The 17844-nt window shown below is 41.3% G+C and overlaps 1 protein-coding gene across 1 annotated transcript; it reads right to left on the minus strand.

The window, feature by feature from the left end:
* Positions 1 to 2132: 2132 nt before the first annotated feature.
* Positions 2133 to 3071, minus strand: LOC311591047 (vomeronasal type-1 receptor 4-like; the record flags this gene model as incomplete). Its single annotated transcript, XM_084770416.1, has 1 exon — positions 2133 to 3071. One exon carries the CDS (start codon positions 3069 to 3071, stop codon positions 2133 to 2135), a length of 939 nt encoding a protein of 312 aa, XP_084626542.1.
* Positions 3072 to 17844: the final 14773 nt, after the last annotated feature.

Below are 17844 nucleotides of genomic sequence, written 5' to 3' on the forward strand. Positions count from 1 at the left end.
ATTTACAGGAGAGGGGGGCCATGATCCTCGCTGGCCATCACTTGGCTCTCCACATTTGATGCTTCTTGCAGGACTGTAGGTGGAGAAGACACCACCTCCATTTGGTGGAGCTATAGCCACTAGACATAGACCATGCTCCAATTAGTATATGACCACTAGAAATGGATTTGATTCTCGGTCTTGGGTGGGTTATTTTTTATTTCTTTATTTTTTACTACATTTTTCCCTTTTTTCTTCTTCTTGGATGGGGTGGGAGGACACAGAGCAAGAGGGTGGACAGGGGAAGACTGGGAGGTAAGCATGCTTGGATTTCATGATGTGAGAAACCTAATGGCCAACTAATTTTTTTAAAGGGCACAGCTGCACTTGAACTCACACTGCTCTGTTACTGACATTCAGAATAGCAACTCACTGTAACTCCACAAACGAGGAATTAAATTCCCTCTTCTGGACACTGCAGGCATTTCAGGCACGTGGAACACAGACATAAATGCAGGCAAAACAAGAACACACGTAAATTTAAAATAATTAATCCCTTTAATTTAAAGAGGGAAGTGTAAAACAAGGAGAGAATAAAAGCACATGATTTTAATCCTAGTACTACACATTTAAAGAGGAGGATGGCCTCGAGTTAAGGGGTGTCTGGGTTACATAGTGAGTTCTAAGCCAGGCTAGCTACAGTGTGAGACACTGTGTGAAGAAAAAAAATGTGATTCTGTGGGTTTTCTTGTGTTGTCCTTGACCACTCTGGCTTCGACAATCTTTCCTTATCCTCCTCCACAGGATTCCTCAAAATCTGGCTGGGGGGTCTCTTCATCTGTTTCCATCAGTTGCTTGATGAAATCTCTGATGACAATTGGGCTAGGCACTGATGTATGAGTATAGGAGATTACCGTTAGGAATCATTTCATGGGCCTCTTCAGTTTCTTTTTGCCAGCTCATAATTAGTTCTATCCTGGGTCTCTGGGATGGCCAGCCTCTGGATTCTGACCATCTAGGAAGTCTCAGGGCTGGGCTTCTTTTCAGGATGTGGGCCTCATGTTGGACCACTCATTGATTGGCTACTGCCACACATTCTATGATGCTATTACTCCAGCACGTCTCGCAGAGAGAAAAGACTGTAGGTTGAAGGTTTTGTGATTGGGTTGATGTTCCTGTCTCACTGCTGGGAGCCTTTCCTAGTTATAGAAGACAGCCAGTTTGGCTTCCATACCACACTCGTTACTTGGAGATTTCACTAGGGTCACTCCCACTGATGTTCCAAGAAGTTTTCATTGCACTAGATTCTTATATCATCCCCAAATCCACTCTCTTCCAGTACTCTCTCCCTCTTCCTCCCCCTCCCCTACTTGAACCCTCCTTTTCCCTTCTTCATTGGACCCTCAACCTCAAAATATATTTTATTTCCTGTTCTGAGGGGATTATTTTTATGTGCACTGTTGTTTGCCTACATGTATGTATGTGTGAGTCCGCAATGCTCTCAGAGTGTCTGCCTTCCAAGTTACTGCTATAACGGCTTGGAAAACACTGCTCACGGGGTGCAACCACTTTGCTACTCCGCAGTCTCAAATGTTTCCCTATAACTCTAAATAATAACATGATGAGACCTATCAGAGAAATGCCCAGTCCTTGGGCCCTGCTTGCACTTATCAATGCAGCGAAGAAACACCATGACCATGGAAATTTACAAAAGAAAGCATTTAACTGAGGGCTTGCTTACATGCTCAGAGAATCAATACATTTCTTTCATAGCAGAGACTCTGCCATCAAGCAGGCTGGCATACAGTAGCTGAGAGCTTACATCCATAGGCAAGAGTCAGAGAGACGCCTGGTTAACTTTTGGATTGGAGGTGACAATGTTGATTACAAATCCCATCCTCACAGAAGGTCGCCTTAATCATTATAGTTCATATAGCAGCAAATCTTAAATACCTCTGTCACGAGCAGTGATCGTTTCAACACTCATATCATATAGAATGAATTGCCTGTGTCACTGGCTAAATTGCAAACTATATTGGAAAGAAACATAGTAGAGATGCTACAATTACTGTGTAGGTTCATGTTGAAAGTGTGTGCACAGAACAGTACATAGGAGAAGAAATGGAAAGGGAAAACAGACAGCACAGTTTTTTTTACAGATCTCTGACTACACAAACACAGTGTGGTCTGATGAGAACAGGTACAGCAAGTTTGAAAACAGAGGTATGTTGTCTGAGAAGCACAAAGGGGCAGAAGGCTGGGAAACATGCAGACATGGCAGCATTGGCATTCACCAGCCACCTAATTGTTACATCAAGGACAGACATGTAAGAGGTAAAGACAATGGAAGCTACATAGAACAACACAAAGCTGCTCACTATGGTGAGGATGATATGGGTGGCTCTGGTCTCAGCGGATGCCCTAGGAGACTGGGATCTGTGGATGTGTTGTACCCTCTGCTTGTGTTTGAGCAGCCTAAGCAACATGGAGCCACTGGCAAACACCATCAGCCCCAAAAACATGGCATCGCTGGACGTCAAGAGAACTGCATTGAAAGTGTTGATTAGTCTCCCAGGATTCACAACAGCACAGTATCCAAAATCTTTTCTTCCAGTAACATTTACTCCACTCCATATGTCAGTTGTATACACAGGAATGAAGACATATATCAAAAGCTGTAGGGACCAGCAGAGGCCCAGGGAAGGACCAATGATCCTGGGAGCTCTGACCTTGAGTTGTTTCCACTTGGAATTATTGGGGCTGATAGTGATGGCCTGGATGACACCAAGCAGGGACGTGGAGCCAAGGGATACTCCTCTGGCTACTCTGTGAAAATATAAGGCAAGTTTACAAGAAATATAATCTAGATGGTATGTCTGATGAAAAGCTTCCATTGTGTGAGGCATCCCTTTGCACAGAAGAACAAGGAAGTTAGCCCAGGTCAGGTGTTTTACAATCAGGTCTGTGGGCTTTGCCCTGATCCCAGCGAAGTCAGCGATGACAAAACAGCAAAGCAAGGCTGAGTTCCCCAGCATTCCCAGTGCCGTCTGCAACAGGAAGAAGATCCCCACAGCCAGGTCTCTGGAGGGCATTCTGTCACAATCCTGGGTCACCTCACATCACGTCCTGGCAACAACTGTCAGGTAAGTTGGACTCTCTCTGTCATAGCATGTGAACCACTGTGCCGACTAGAATCCATCCTGTTAGGCTCAGCAGTTCACATATTAACATGTGACTTTCTTATAAGACGTGTCCTGGGTTTCAATGATTTACTATTGTTTGAATTACACATAATTAACCTGGACATTGGAGTTAAACTTTATATTGTCAGGACTTATTTTTTAAGTGCTTTGTAATTAATTTCTGGTTTAACAACCACAAGTGAACCACTGAAGAGGTCTAATTATCAAACTACATCCAGACAAGAGTCTTGCACGTGGACACACTACCAGTTTCCACGTTCCCAGCAACCTGTAAAGGCAGAGACTCACCAGAAAGGAGACTTTCTGGCTACAGAGAAAATAGTGGCCCCTAAAATGCTATTGACAATGGATACCATCAAGAAAAGGGAAGCCATCTTCCTTTAAAATGTGACCTCTGATGCGTCGACCAAGCTTCCGTGGATGGTGACAAACCCAAGATCATATGGGCCTCAAAAACTGTGCTGTGTAGGTTTAGAAATTAAAAAGACATAAAGTTTATCAGGAAAAGAGGGATGGTGAATCTAGAGGAATGGGGAAAGTATGAACATGATCACAATACATTACACAGAGATCTCAAAGGTGAAACAAGAGAATAAATAATAGAGAATAGTAGAATTTTAGAATAAAAAGGATAAAAAAATAGTGACCATCAGATATTAGGAAAATAATATGTGTGTTCTCCTTTATCATCACACTCATATGTAATTGCAGTTACATATGTTTGTGTGTACATACATGTGCTTATTCTTGCTTTTAAGTGTTTCCAAAGTAACTTCCAAATCTTTTAATTTGTTGAATATCATTTACAATATAACCCTATCATATTAATTCTCTCTATAAAAAGATAAATGGCAAATTACTTGTGAATGTATTTAAAGTAGGATGCAATTAATGCATTTATTCCACAGGAGGCTTGCTTGTGAGATTCTTTACCTTATTTTAACGAAATGAAAACATAACAGACATTAAGTGGGAATATTGCATAGTAGTAGCAACCCTTCTGTTCTGTGGAACATAAAATCTAACAAATATAACTATACATTTGACAGATATAAATACACTGTCAGCCAAGGATGCCATGGGTACAGCACACATAGCACATGGGTTCATAGCACAAAGCATGAATGACATAATCTGTTTGATTAAAAAGCAATATCTCAGCTAAGCATGGTGAGACATGTCTTTAGCTTCAGCACTTGGCAGGCAGACCCAGAGGAACTACCAATTTTGAGGAGATCCTGGTCTACATATCAAACTAGAGACACTCAGGGTTATATATGTTGACGCTGCCTCAACAACACAACAAAAAATAATGCTTAGGAATATGTGTATTTGTGTCTGGTTGTGGGCTGGAAACAACAGAATGTGGGTTCTGATGCTTGGGCAGTGTGAGGTTGAAATCACTCATCTAGTCAAATGCCATTAGCATTGAAATTTGTATATTGCAACATTGGGTTATTTATTGTTCATCTTTGCATAACCCTGATTATGAAGCCCTCAAAGAAGGATACTAACCTGTCACTATGCCATTCTACATAGCTGTTTTCAATAAAGTAACAAAATAATTCTTATCTGCTTTAAGGTGCTATGGATAATTTGAATTGTAAATGTGCAGAGGTCACCAAATATCACTGACATTGCTCTTGTAACTCACTAAATTCTGGAAGAGATTTTATCAACCCAGTGAACAGAGTCATAGCTTCCCAAGGAAAAAATGGTCACAGACTGTAATAGCCACCAGATCCCTATGGACTGGGAAAAAACACACTGACACTGCCTTTGCAAACAGCACCAAAATGGAGGAACCCTGGATAGCATCTCTCACCTGCAGCTTCTGTCAAACCATGTACAATTCAAGCCTTAAGGTGATCTTTCCCACTCTCAGCATTCAACCTGTGTAGGTGGCTTTATCAGAAGGAGTGGGATCATTTCAGAGACCTGTACTCACCCATCTTCCAGAGACTGCCAGGGCTGCTGCACACTGGGTACCTAAAGGAAAGTAACTCACATGTACAAGTAGAGATGAAGCTGTGATGTTGGCTGATGGATGAGGACTCAGTGGCCAAGGGGACCTACCACACTCATAGATATGTAGTTGATGGCAACCCTAAAGATAAAGCCTGAATCTTCTCAGAGTTTATGCCTTGAGGGAATGACAGGATCATGTCACAGGATGTAACAATGAAAACAATGCCAAGGGGGGTGACATCACCTGTGAAAAACATTTGTTCCCATTAATTAACAATAAAAAACTTTTAAATAAGTAGTGGGCATCACCTGAGGGGCAGGTTTCGAACTGCGAAATAACTCTTCTCTCCTGTGCTGTCAGAAGGTGAGAGTCCAATTAGGAGAGCCAGACACAGATTGCATTCTAGGGACTAAGGGCAAAGGGTGCATTTGGAAGTTCACTATACTGCGGGGATGAACCATTATGAAAATATCTCTTACATTCTAAGAGACTGTGGAAGTTTTGCTGCACCTCACAGCCAGAGTTAATAGACTCTGAGTTCATTTAAGATTTAAGACTGCTGTCCTACTGTGCACTTGGCCTGTTTGTTCAATATGACTTCTACAAGAGCAATGTAACATACAGGCTTACTTGCCTTGGATTTCTCAAGTAATTACCTTTAACAACCTATGCTAATTGCATGACTTTCATCCTAAAATGTGTAGTTTTCCGTGACCCTGACAAAAGTGTAATGCAGCTGTGTATGCATGTTGGGTAATCAATGCTGAAAGAGCAAGTACTTTGGAAGCAACCTTAGGAGACACATTTCCACTATAAATGTTGGCGGTGACATGGATATAGGTTGATAAATCTGTGTGCAGTGATGTTTGCTGCACTGTTTGTTATCTGGGGCAGTTGGCACAGTTGGAGTCAGTGTCTTAAACCTTGTAAAATTCTTTTAGTGGTTTCTGTAAAGTATTCCTCATTCATTCCTGCATGGGATGCTGTCATGCTGTTGAATAGATGAAGAGAAAAGTCTTTTGTGGAGCACACCCAGAGCCACAGGCAGGGACAGACAGATGCAGAAGATCATTGTTCAGGTAGACGCAGATCCAGGCTCATCAAACAGACAGAGAGTGACAGAAGACAGACACAGAGAAGAGAAAATTCAAATCTGGACTTGGTCTTGGTTAAATACCCAGGAAAATTGATTACTAATTTCTTTTCCTTACTCTGACCCTGACACATTTTGGGTATTTTTCGTTACTATTAATACATTCAAACCAATGTACTCTTTTTTTTATAGGATGTCTTATTAACATTTCACTCACAATTGTTCCATAGATACTTTATAAAATTCTTTTTTTCTCCTTTATTAATTTATTCTTGTTACATCTCAATGGTTATCCCATCCCTTGTATCCTCCCATTCTTCCCTCCCTCCCGATTTCCCCTTATTCTCCTCCCCTATGACTGTTCCTGAGGGGGATTACCTCCCCCCTATATGATCATAGGGTATCAAGTCTCTTCTTGGTAACCTGCTGTCCTTCCTCTGATTGCCACCAGGTCTCCCTGTCCAGTGGACATGGTCAAAGGTGAGGCACCAGAGTATGTGAGAAAGTAATATCCCACTCTCCACTCTACTGTGGAGAGTGTTCTGTCCATTGGCTAGATCTGGGTAGGGGCTTAAGGTTTACCGCCTGTATTGTCCTTGGCTGGTGCCTTGGTTTGAGCGGGACCCCTGTGCCCAAATCTGCCTATCATAATGTTCTACTTGTAGGCTTCTAGGACCCTCTGGGTCCTTCTACTTTGCCTTTCTCCCATTATTCTCTCATCTAGAGTCCCACTAGAATGTCCTCTCCTCTGTCGCAGTTTCCTGGTAAGTGAAGGCTTTCGTGGGACATGCCCCTTGGGCTAATATGCAGATATAAGTGAGTATATACCATTTGAGTCTTTCTGCTTCTGGGTTAACTCACTCATTATGATCATTTCTAGCTCAATCCATTTATCCACAAATTTCGGGAATTCCTTGTTTTTAATAGCTGAATAGTATTCCATAGTGTATATGTACCACAGTTTCTTTATCCATTCTTCTACTGCGGGACACTTCGGCTGTTTCCATGTTCTGGCTATTATGAATAAGGCTGCTATGAACATGGTTGAGCAAATTTTCTTGCTGCGTGCTGGAGCATCTTCTGGGTATATTCCAAGGAGTGGAATAGCTGGGTCTTGAGGAAGCCCTATTCCCATTTTTCTGAGATAGCACGAGATAGATTTCCAAAGTGGTTGTACTAGTTTGCATTCCCACCAGCAATGAAGGAGTGTTCCTCTCTCCCCACATCCTCGCCAGCATGTGGTGTCGCTTGAATTTTTGATCTTAGCCATCCTGATGGGTGTAAGATGGAATCTCAGCGTTGTTTTGATTTGCATTTCCCTGATGATTAAGGAGGTTGAGCATTTTTTTAAGTGTTTCTCAGCAATTTGATATTCCTCTGTTGAGAATTCTCTGTTTAGTTCCATGCCCCATTTCTCGATTGGCTTATTTGGTTTGGTGGTATTTAATTTCTTGAGTTCTTTATATATTTTGGATATTAGACCTTTGTCAGATGTGGGGTTGGTGAAGATGTTTTCCCAGTCTGTAAGCTGTCGCTTTGTTCTCTTTACCGTGTCATCTGCCTTGCAGAAGCTTCTCAGCCTCATGAGGTCCCATTTATTAATTGTTGACATTAATGCCTGGGCTGTTGGTGTTCTGTTCAGGAAGTTGTCTCCTGTGCCAATATGTTCCAGGCTCTTTCCCATTTTTTCTTCTAAGTGATTTAGTGTCTCTGGTTTTATGTTGAGGTCTTTAATGCACTTGGATTTGAGTTTTGTACAAGGTGACAAATACGGGTCCAGTTGCATTTTTTTTTACACATAGACATCCAGTTAGACCAGCACCATTTGTTGAAGATGCTATCCTTTTCCATCGAATGGATTTGGCTTCTTTGTCAAAAATCAAATGCCCATATTTGTGTGGATTCATATCTGGGTCCTCGATTCGATTCGATTCCACTGATCAACCAGCCTGTTGCTGTGCCAGTACCATGCTGTTTTAATTACTATTGCTTTATAGTACAGTTTGAGATCAGGTATGGAGACTCCTCCAGAGCACCTTTTATTGTACAAGATTGTTTTAGCTATTCTGGGTTTTTTGTTTTTCCATATGAAGTTCAGAATTGAACTTTCAATGTCTTTAAAAAATTGTGTAGGTATTTTGATAGGGATTGCATTGAATCTGTAGATTGCTTTTGGTAGGATGGCCATTTTTATTATGTTAATTCTCCCTATCCATGAGCAAGGTAGATCCTTCCATCTTCTCATGTCATCTTCAACTGTTTCTTTAGGGTTTTGAAATTTTTTTCAAACAGGTCCTTCACTTTCTTAGTAAGAGTAACTCCTAAGTACTTTATATTGCTTGTGGCTAATGTGAAGGGTGTAGTTTTCCTAATTTCTTCCTCTGCAAGCTTATCATTTGTGTATAGGAAGGCTACAGACTTTTTTGAGTTAATTTTGTATCCAGCCAATTTGCTGAAGGTGTTTATCAGCTGTAGGAGTTCTCTGGTGGAATTTTCAGGGTCACTTATGTAGACTATCATATCATCTACAAATAGGGATAATTTGACTTCCTCCTTTCCCATTTGAATACCCTTGATCTCCTTATGTTGTCTTATTGCTCTGGCTAGAACTTCGAGTACTATATTGAAGAGATATTGAGAGAGTGGGCAACCTTGCCTTGTTCCTGATTTTAGAGGAATTTCCTTGAGTATCTCACCATTTACTTTGATTTTGGCTACCGGCTTCCTATATATAGCATTTATTATGTTGAGGAAAGTGCCTTGTATTCCCGATCTCTCTAAAACTTTAAACATGAATGGGTGTTGGATTTTATCAAATGCTTTCTCTGCATCCAAAGAGATGATCATGTGGTTTTTTATTTTCATTTTGTTTATGTGGTGGATTACATTGATGGATTTCCGTATATTAAACCATCCCTGCATGCCTGGAATGCAGCCTACTTGGTCATGATGAATGATATCTCTGATGTGCTCTTGTATTTGTTTCGCAAGTATTTTATTTAGTATTTTTGCATCGATGTTCATAAGAGAAATTGGTCTGAAATTCTCTTTCTTTGTTGAGTCTTTGTGAGGTTTAGGTATCAATAAGACTATGGCCTCATAGAATGAGTTTGGTAATGTTCCATCCCTTTCTATCTTTTGGAGTAGCTTGAAGAGTATCGGTATTAGCTCGCCCTTGAAGGTCTGGTAGAATTCTGCACTGAAGCCATCTGGCCCTGGGCTTTTTTTGGTTGGGAGACTATCAATGATTACTTCAATTTCTGTAGGGGAAATGGGACTATTTAGCTTGTTTATCTGTTCTTCACTCAACTTTGGCAAGTGAAATTGATCAAGAAAATCGTCCATTTCCCTTAGATTTTCAAATTTTGTGGCATATATGCCTTCTAAGTAGGATCTTATGATTCTTTGTATTTCTTCAGTGTCTGTTGTTATGTCTCCCTTTTCATTTCTGATTTTGTTGATTTCAATACTGTCTCTCTGCCTTTTAGTTAGTTTGGCTAATGGTCTGTCTATCTTGTTGACTTTCTCAAAGAACCAGCTCTTGGTTTTGTTGATTCTTTGGACTGTTTTCTTAGTTTCTAATTTGTTAATTTCACCCCTGAGTTTGATTATTTCCAGGCATCTACTTTTTTTGGGTGTTTCTGCTTCTTTTTTTTTCTAGGGCTTCCAGTTGTGTCGTTAAGGTGTTTATGTGCGATGCTTCCAATTTCTTTTTAAAGGCACTTAGTGCTATGAATTTTCCTCTTAGCACTGCTTTCAATGTATCCCACAAATTTGGGTATGTTGTTCCTTCATTTTCATTGAATTTCAGAAACTCCTTGATTTCTTTCTTTATTTTTTCCCTGACCCAAGTGTCATTTAGCAGAGAGTTGTTTAGTTTCCACATACGTGTAGGCTTTTTGTTATTTCTGTTGTTGTTGAATTGCAGCCTAAGCCCATGATGATCTGATAGGATACAAGTTATTATTTCAATCCTCTTGTATCTGTTGAGGCTTTCTTTGTGAACTACAATGTGATCAATTTTGGAGAAGGTTCCATGGGTTGCAGAGAAGAAGGTATATTCTTTCTTGTTTGAGTGAAAGGTTCTATAGATATCTGTTAGATCCATTTGACCCATGGCATTGGTTAATGATGTTATTTCTCGGCTTAGTTTCTGTTTCGATGACTTGTTCTTCAGTGAGAGTGGGGTGTTGAAGTCTCCCACTATTATTGTGTGGGGATCGATGTGTGGTTTAAGCCTTTTTAGCAGCTCTTTTACAAATGTGGGTGCCCTTGTATTGGGAGCATAGATGTTCAGAATTGTGATGTCATCTTGGTTGACTTTACCTTTGATGAGTAAGAAGTGTCCATCCTCATCCCTTTTGATTAATCTTGGTTGAAAATCTATTTTGTTTGATATTAAAATGGCTACGCCTGCTTGCTTCTTGTGTCCATTTGCTTGGAATATTTTTTCCAACCTTTTATCCTGAGGTAATGCCTATCATTATGGGTGAGATGTGTTTCTTGAATGCAGAAGAATGTTGGATCCTGTTTATGCACCCATCCAGTTAGTCTGTGTCTTTTTATTGGAGAATTGAGACCATTGATATTGAGAGATATTAATGACCAGTTACTATTAAGAGTCTTAATTTTGAAGTTGGTTCCAGTTGAGCGTTTGTGTAGTTGTGTTTTTGCCATGGTATAGTTATCTATTTCCCGAGTAGTTTTGATTGTAGCTTGACCCTTTGGGATGGAGTTTTCCTTCTAGTACCTTCTGTAAAGCTGGATTTGTGGATAGGTACTGTTTGAATTTCGTTTTGTCATGAAATATTTTGTTTTCTCCATCAATGTTTATTGATAGTTTTGCTGTGTAAAGTAGTCTGGCCTGGCATCTGTGGTCTCTTAGGGTTTGCAGGATCTCTGTCTTGGCCTTTCTGGCTTTGATGGTCTCTGCTGAGAAGTCGGGTGTAATTCTGATAGGTTTGCCATTAAATGTTATTTGGCCCTTTTCCCTTGCAGCTTTTAATATTTTTCTTTGTTCTGTATGTTTTGTGTTTTGATTATTATGTGACGGGCAGTTTTTCTTTTCTGGTCAATTCTATTTGGTGTTCTGTATGCCTCTTGTATGTTTATAGGCATCTCTTTCTTTAGATTGGGGAAATTTTCTTCTATGATTTTGCTGAGAAGAGTTTCTGGGCCTTGGAGTCTGATATCTTCTCTTTCTTCAATGCCGATTATCCTCAGATTTCTTCTTTTCATGGTGTCCTTAATTTCTTGGATGTTTTGTGTCAAGAGTTTTCCAGATTTGGCATTTTCTTTAATGGTTGCTTCAAGATCTGTGATTGTATCTTCTAGACTTGAGATTCGTTCTTCCATCTCTTGGATTCTGTTAGAAAAGCTCAGCACTGTGTTATTTGCCTTCTTCTCTGAGGCCTCACGTTCTCGTTTTTCTTCTGTCTGTGTGTTTATCATTGAATCCATTTTCATTTTCATATCTTGAACAGATTTTTTAATTTCTTTCATCTGGTTGTTTATATTTTCCAGAAAAATTTCCAGTTCCACTGTATGTGCTTCTTTTATGTCTCGCACCTACTTCGCTGCTTCTTCCTGCATCTGATTTCGAATTTTATTTGTTTCCTCCATTAACATCCTCATTACCAAGGATCTGAGGTCATTTTCTTGTGTTTCTGTTGTATGTGAGTTCTCCGGGTTGTTTTCTTTGGGATAGCTGGGAACTGGAGACGCCATGTTGTTTTGGGGTTTTTTGCAAATGCTTTTACGCTGTTCCTTAGACATCTTGCCATCTCTGTTTTTGTTGGGTAACTTCCAGAGATGAGTGGAGGGAGTCTGATGATAGATTCACTTGTTTTCTCATGATTTCTGTAGGCTGGAAGCGCTGATACTTCACTGGTGTGGATGGCAGGAGGTTATCCCTGTAGTTTTGGGTTCTCACCACCAGTGATCCTCAGCTCCCCTTTGCTGTGGGTCCTGCAATCATTCTGGGTCTCTGAATGATCGTTGGGTCAGTCCAAGGTATCCACAACCTTTTGGGTCCCCTGCCAAGTCCAGCCAGGGATACTGGGCCCGAGCCACACGTCAAACTCAGCTAGTTTCTCAGGGCCTGAACCGTCTGTCACAGCAGGAGAACTGCGACTGCACTGAGCAAGCACCTGGTGGAAGTGAGCGCTCCACCCAGCTTGTGTCCCAGCAGGAAAACCAAGGCTGCGCTGAGCAAGCACCCAGGGTATAACTGAGCACTCCGCCCAGCCCGCGTCACAGCAGGAAAACTGCGGCAGCGCTGAGCAAGCACCTAGGTTAGAAGTGAGCGCTTCGCCAGGCTTGCATCACAGCAGGGAAACTGAGACTGCGCTTAGCAAGCACCCAGGGTAGAAACGAGCGCTCCGCCCAACTTGTGTCCCGGCAGGAAAACTAAGGCTGCGCTGGGCAAGCACCCAGAGTATAACTGAGCGCTCCGCCCCGCTCGCGTCACAGCAGGAAAACTGCGTCTGCGCTGGGCAAGCACCCAGAGTATAACTGAGCGCTCCGCCCTGCTCGTGTCACAGCAGGAAAACTGCGTCTGCGCTGAGCCAGAGCCCAGGGTGGAAGCGGGCACTCCGCCTAGCCTGTGTCTCAGCCGGGGAGCTGCGCCTCGGGCAGAATTGCCCGCCGAGCCGAGCCAGCCTCTCCTCAGCTCACTGAGCAAACCCAGGACTCCGGGCCAAACCATCCGCTGAGTCCAGCCTGGGTCTCAAGGCACCACGCGACCCAAATCCTGTCCAGAGTCCCCTCTCCCACAGCAACTCCCACCATCCACCACACTAATCGCCTCCACTGAGCTGCAAACCTCAGCTACCGCCGCTGGCGCTGCTGGAGCCGCTGATGGCACTGCTGTCCCCGCCGCCGCTGCTCTGATCCAAGAAAGTCCTCGCTCCTCCCGTGTGCAGGGGCAGGCAGGTCCTCCGCACCCTGGTCCCTCTGAACCGTGGAGCACTTCTGCTGCCGTGGTGCGGGGACCTTGGTGTTCCTGGCTCAGAAATCTGTGCAATTCCCTGAATTGTTCGCTGGAGCTTTCAAACACTGTCCACACTGCTCGCCGCCATCTTGGATCCTATAAAATTCTTTTATTACTGGATGTGGTAGCACAATCCCTTAATCTCAGCAATCAGGATGCAGATGCAAGTGGATTTTGAAGTATGTGCCTTGTATTCCTGATCTCTCCAAAACTTTAAACGTGAATGGGTGTTGGATTTTACGAAATGTTTTTTCTGTATCTAAGGAGTTTTTTTCTTTCAGGTTGTTTATATGGTGGTTTACAATAATGGATTTATGTATATTAAACCATCCTGCATGCCTGGAAGGATGCCTACCTGGTCATGATGAATGATATCTTTGATGTGTTCTTGTATTTGGTCTGTGAGTATTTTATTGTGTATTTTTGCATCAATGTTCTTAAGCGAAATTGGTCTGAAATTCTTTGTCGGGTCTTTTTGACATTTAGGTATTAAGATGACTATGGCCTCTTAGAATGAGTGTTGTAATGTTCCATCCATTTCTATCTTTTGAGTAGTTTGAAGAGTATCAGTGTTAGCTCTTCTTTGAAGGTCTGGTAGAATTCTGCCCTGAACCATCTGGCAATGGACTATTTTTGGTTGGGAGACTATTAATGACTGCTTCTATTTCTGTAGGGGAAATAGGACTATTTAGTTTGTTTATCTGATCTTGATTCAATTTTGGCAAGTGGATTTGATCAAGAAAATTGTCCATTCCCCTTCGATTTTCAAATTTTGTGGCATATATGCCTTTGAAGTAGGATCTTATGATTCTTTGTATTTCTTCAGTATCTGTTGTTATGTCCCCGTTTTCATTTCTGCTTTTGTTGATTTGGATAGTGTCTCTCTGCCTTTTAGTTGTTTGGCTAACAGTTTGTCTATCTTGTTGATTTTCTCAAAGAACCAGCTGCTGGTTTTGTTGATTCTTCAAATTGTTCTCTTCATTTCTAATTTATTGATTTCAGCCCTGAGTTTGATTATTTCCAGATGTCTACTCCTCTTGGGTGTTTCTCCTTCTTTTTTCCCTGTGACTTCCAGATGTTGCTTATATGATATGTTTCCAATTTCTTTATAAAGTCACTTAATGCTATGAATTTTCCTCTTAGCACTGCTTTCAATGTGCCCTACAAATTCCAGTTTGTTGTTTCTTCATTCTCATTGAATTTTAGGAATTCATTTCTTTCTATCTTTCTTTCTTTCTTTCTTTCTTTCTTTCTTTCTTTCTTCCTTCCTTCCTTCCTTCCTTCCTTCCTTCCTTCCTTGACCCTGGTGTTATTAAGTAGAGAGTTGTCTAGTTTCCATGTGTGTGTAGGCTTTTTGTTATTTTTGTTGTTGTTGAAGACCAGCACTCTTCCAAGTCCTATCACCACACCTTCCTCCACTCACTCCTCCTTCCCTTCTCTTCAGAAAAGGCTCAGCATCCCATAGATATCACTCAGCCTTGGCATATCAAGTTGCAGTAAAATAGGTGCATTTTCTCCTGTTGATGCTAGATAACGCAGCCCAGTTATGGGAAAGGGATCCATAGGAATGCAATGCAGTAAAAGACTGCCCCTGTCCCTAGTTAAAGCACCCCATGTGATAACCAGATGCACAATTCTTACACATGTGCAGAAAGCCTGCATCTTTTCTATGCAGGCTATATGGTTGGCAGCTCAGTCTCTAAGAACCCCCATGGAGCCAGGGGAGTTGACTCTGTAGGTTTCGTTGTGGTGTCATTGACCACTCTTGTTTCTAATTCCATCTTCCTCCTTTTCTATAACATTCCCCAAGTTCCATTTAATGTTTGTCAATGTCCATCTGTTTCTGGGCAAAGGCCCTCTGATCACAGTTATACTAGGATATAGTCTTCAAATATAGCACGATATCATTAGTATTGACATGTGTGGGCCCCCTCTAATGGCATGAGTCTCAAGCTGGGTCAGTAATTGTTTGCCTGTTCCCTCAAATTCTGCTCCATGTTTTTTACCGCTGCACATCTTGTAGGCATGTCATATTGTGGGTCCACAGTTTCTAGGTTGGATTGTTGTCTCAATCCTTCCAAAGTTAGAGTATGTTTAAAAATAGTAATCACACCACTGAGATGATTGTGTCTCTGCCACACTAGCCATGTTCAAGGCCTTGCGGCATACATTCTGTCTCTAGAAAATTTTCAGAGTTAATGTGCCACTTTCCCTTTGCTTTTGTGAATTGATCTTGACTGTGGAAATAATGCTACTCTCCATATCCTACAGTTATAAACATCAAAAAAGAGGTCAAACTCTGAGGATACCAGTTACTCACAAATTATCACTGCTATTTGCCACTTGTACACTTACCTCACAACAATTATATTTTTCATTTTACACTAACTATTAACAGTGTTTTTAAAAGTGAATGTTTATGAGTGAGAATATTGGATTTCAGTGTCTATGACCAACGTGACCATGCTGAACCTTTGTGTGTAGAATCTTATGGTTATGAAGAAAAACTACAGTTCTGGCACAGTCATCTCAAAGATCTAAGCACAGGAGCAGCCTCACATTGTGGTTGATATTTGTCACTGTTTCTTTTCTTTAACATTGTATCTTCACCACACTGAATGTAGGTGAATGCCCAAGCACTCAACTCTCAAGCATGTGGTACAGATACTGCTTAGGTATTGTCATACAAGGAGCCTCAAAAGCCACCGCAGATCTTAGAATCAAGCACCTTGTCAATAAGTGTAATTTCTGTCATCCTTAGAGATGTGGCAGGATAGTTCCACTGGCGTCAATTACCTAGAATTGTGCCTGTCCACTCCACAAGGAGAGAACTCCAGGTAGGTAGTAGTTAATTTAATTTAATTTTAAAAAAAGATTTATTTATTTATGAAGTATACAGTGTTTTGCCTGCATGTGCACCTGCAGGCCGGAATAGGGAACCAGGTCTCATTATAGATGGTTATGAACCACCATGAGGTTGCTGGGACTTGAACTCAGAACCTTTGGAAGAACAGGTAGTGTTCTTACCCTCTGAGCCACCTCTCTAGCTCGGTATTACTTTAGAAAGCTTCCAAGAATGTTGTTTTTTCATTTCTCCCCTTTATAGAACATACAGTGTAGGCTCTCAAACATGTTGCATTTCTAAAGTGTGTGATCATCACATAAAAATGGAGAACCAAAAGTAAAGGACACTTTTGTGATACTATTATGATGAACACTGTAATGAACTCACAAGTCAGTTACTATCGTTGTTCACACCTATTGGATGCTCTCTGTTGTGGTCTTTGTGTAAAACTGATGAAATGGGTTTCTTATGCCCACACCAGCTGCCATTCCTTCAGCAACCCTAAACCAAATTTATTTCTTTTTTGCTTGTGATTTGTACATTTTCAACTAAGGAAAGAAGACACATAACTATACATCTGAAGGGAATTTTGCAAGTGAAATGACTTGGAACCCAGTAAATGGAGCATGAAAAAAATACTGTATGACTTTCAAGGGACTGTAGATATGTAGATTTCTGTCATGCGTCTGAATTGATTAATTGATCATTGCCTGTTACTGGGAACATATGGATGATATTAACTCACAAGACTATTACTGAATTATAAACTCCACTTTTCATCCAGGATACAAAGAAATCTAACCTGGTTGTTTTTTTTTAGGTCTGGGGTTATTGGCATGTATGTTTGTAAGAAGTTATGACAAGTCTCCCACAGGGTTTTTAGTGACAGGCACAATTATTTCCTTTATTGCTTCAAAGAGTTGCCAAAATTTGGCATTGTAAACTAGTTTTCCTATACTTCTTGTTCATTTTAATTGTCTTCCAGTTTTTAGTTTCAGTTTTTATTTTTTATTTTTTTGGGTTTTTTTATTCCTTTTTTCTTTTTTTTCCCTCCTTTATTAATTTATTCTTGTTACATCTCAATGGTTATCCCATCCCTTGTATCCTCCCATTCTTCCCTCCCTCCCAATTTCCGCTTATTCCCCTCCCCTATGTCTGTTCCTGAGGGGGATTACCTCCCCCTCTATATGATCATAGGGTATCAAGTCTCTTCTTTGTAACCTGCTGTCCTTCCTCTACTTGCCACCAGGTCTCCCCGTCCAGGGGACATGGTTAAAGGTGAGGCACCAGAGTATGTGAGAAAGTAATATCCCACTCTCTACTCTACTGTGGAGAGTGTTCTGTCCATTGGCTAGATCTTGGTAGGGGCTTAAGGTTTACCACCTGTATTGTCCTTGGCTGGTGCCTTAGTTTGAGCCGGACCCCTGTGCCCAAATCTGCCTATCATAATGTTCTACTTGTAGGCTTCTAGGACCCTCTGGGTCCTTCTACTTTGCCCTTCTCCCATGATTCTCTCATCTAGAGTCCCACTAGAACGTCCTCTCCTCTGTCGCAGTTTCCTGGTAAGTGAAGGCTTTCGTGGGACATGCCCCTTGGGCTAATATGCAGATATAAGTGAGTATATACCATTTGAGTCTTTCTGCTTCTGGGTTAACTCACTCATTATGATCATTTCTAGCTCAATCCATTTATCCACAAATTTCGGGAATTCCTTGTTTTTAATAGCTGAATAGTATTCCATAGTGTATATGTACCACAGTTTCT

This window comes from Acomys minous (assembly GCF_964271855.1).
Source record: "Acomys minous genome assembly, chromosome: 20".
In the NCBI taxonomy this organism is placed as follows: domain Eukaryota; kingdom Metazoa; phylum Chordata; class Mammalia; order Rodentia; family Muridae; genus Acomys; species Acomys minous.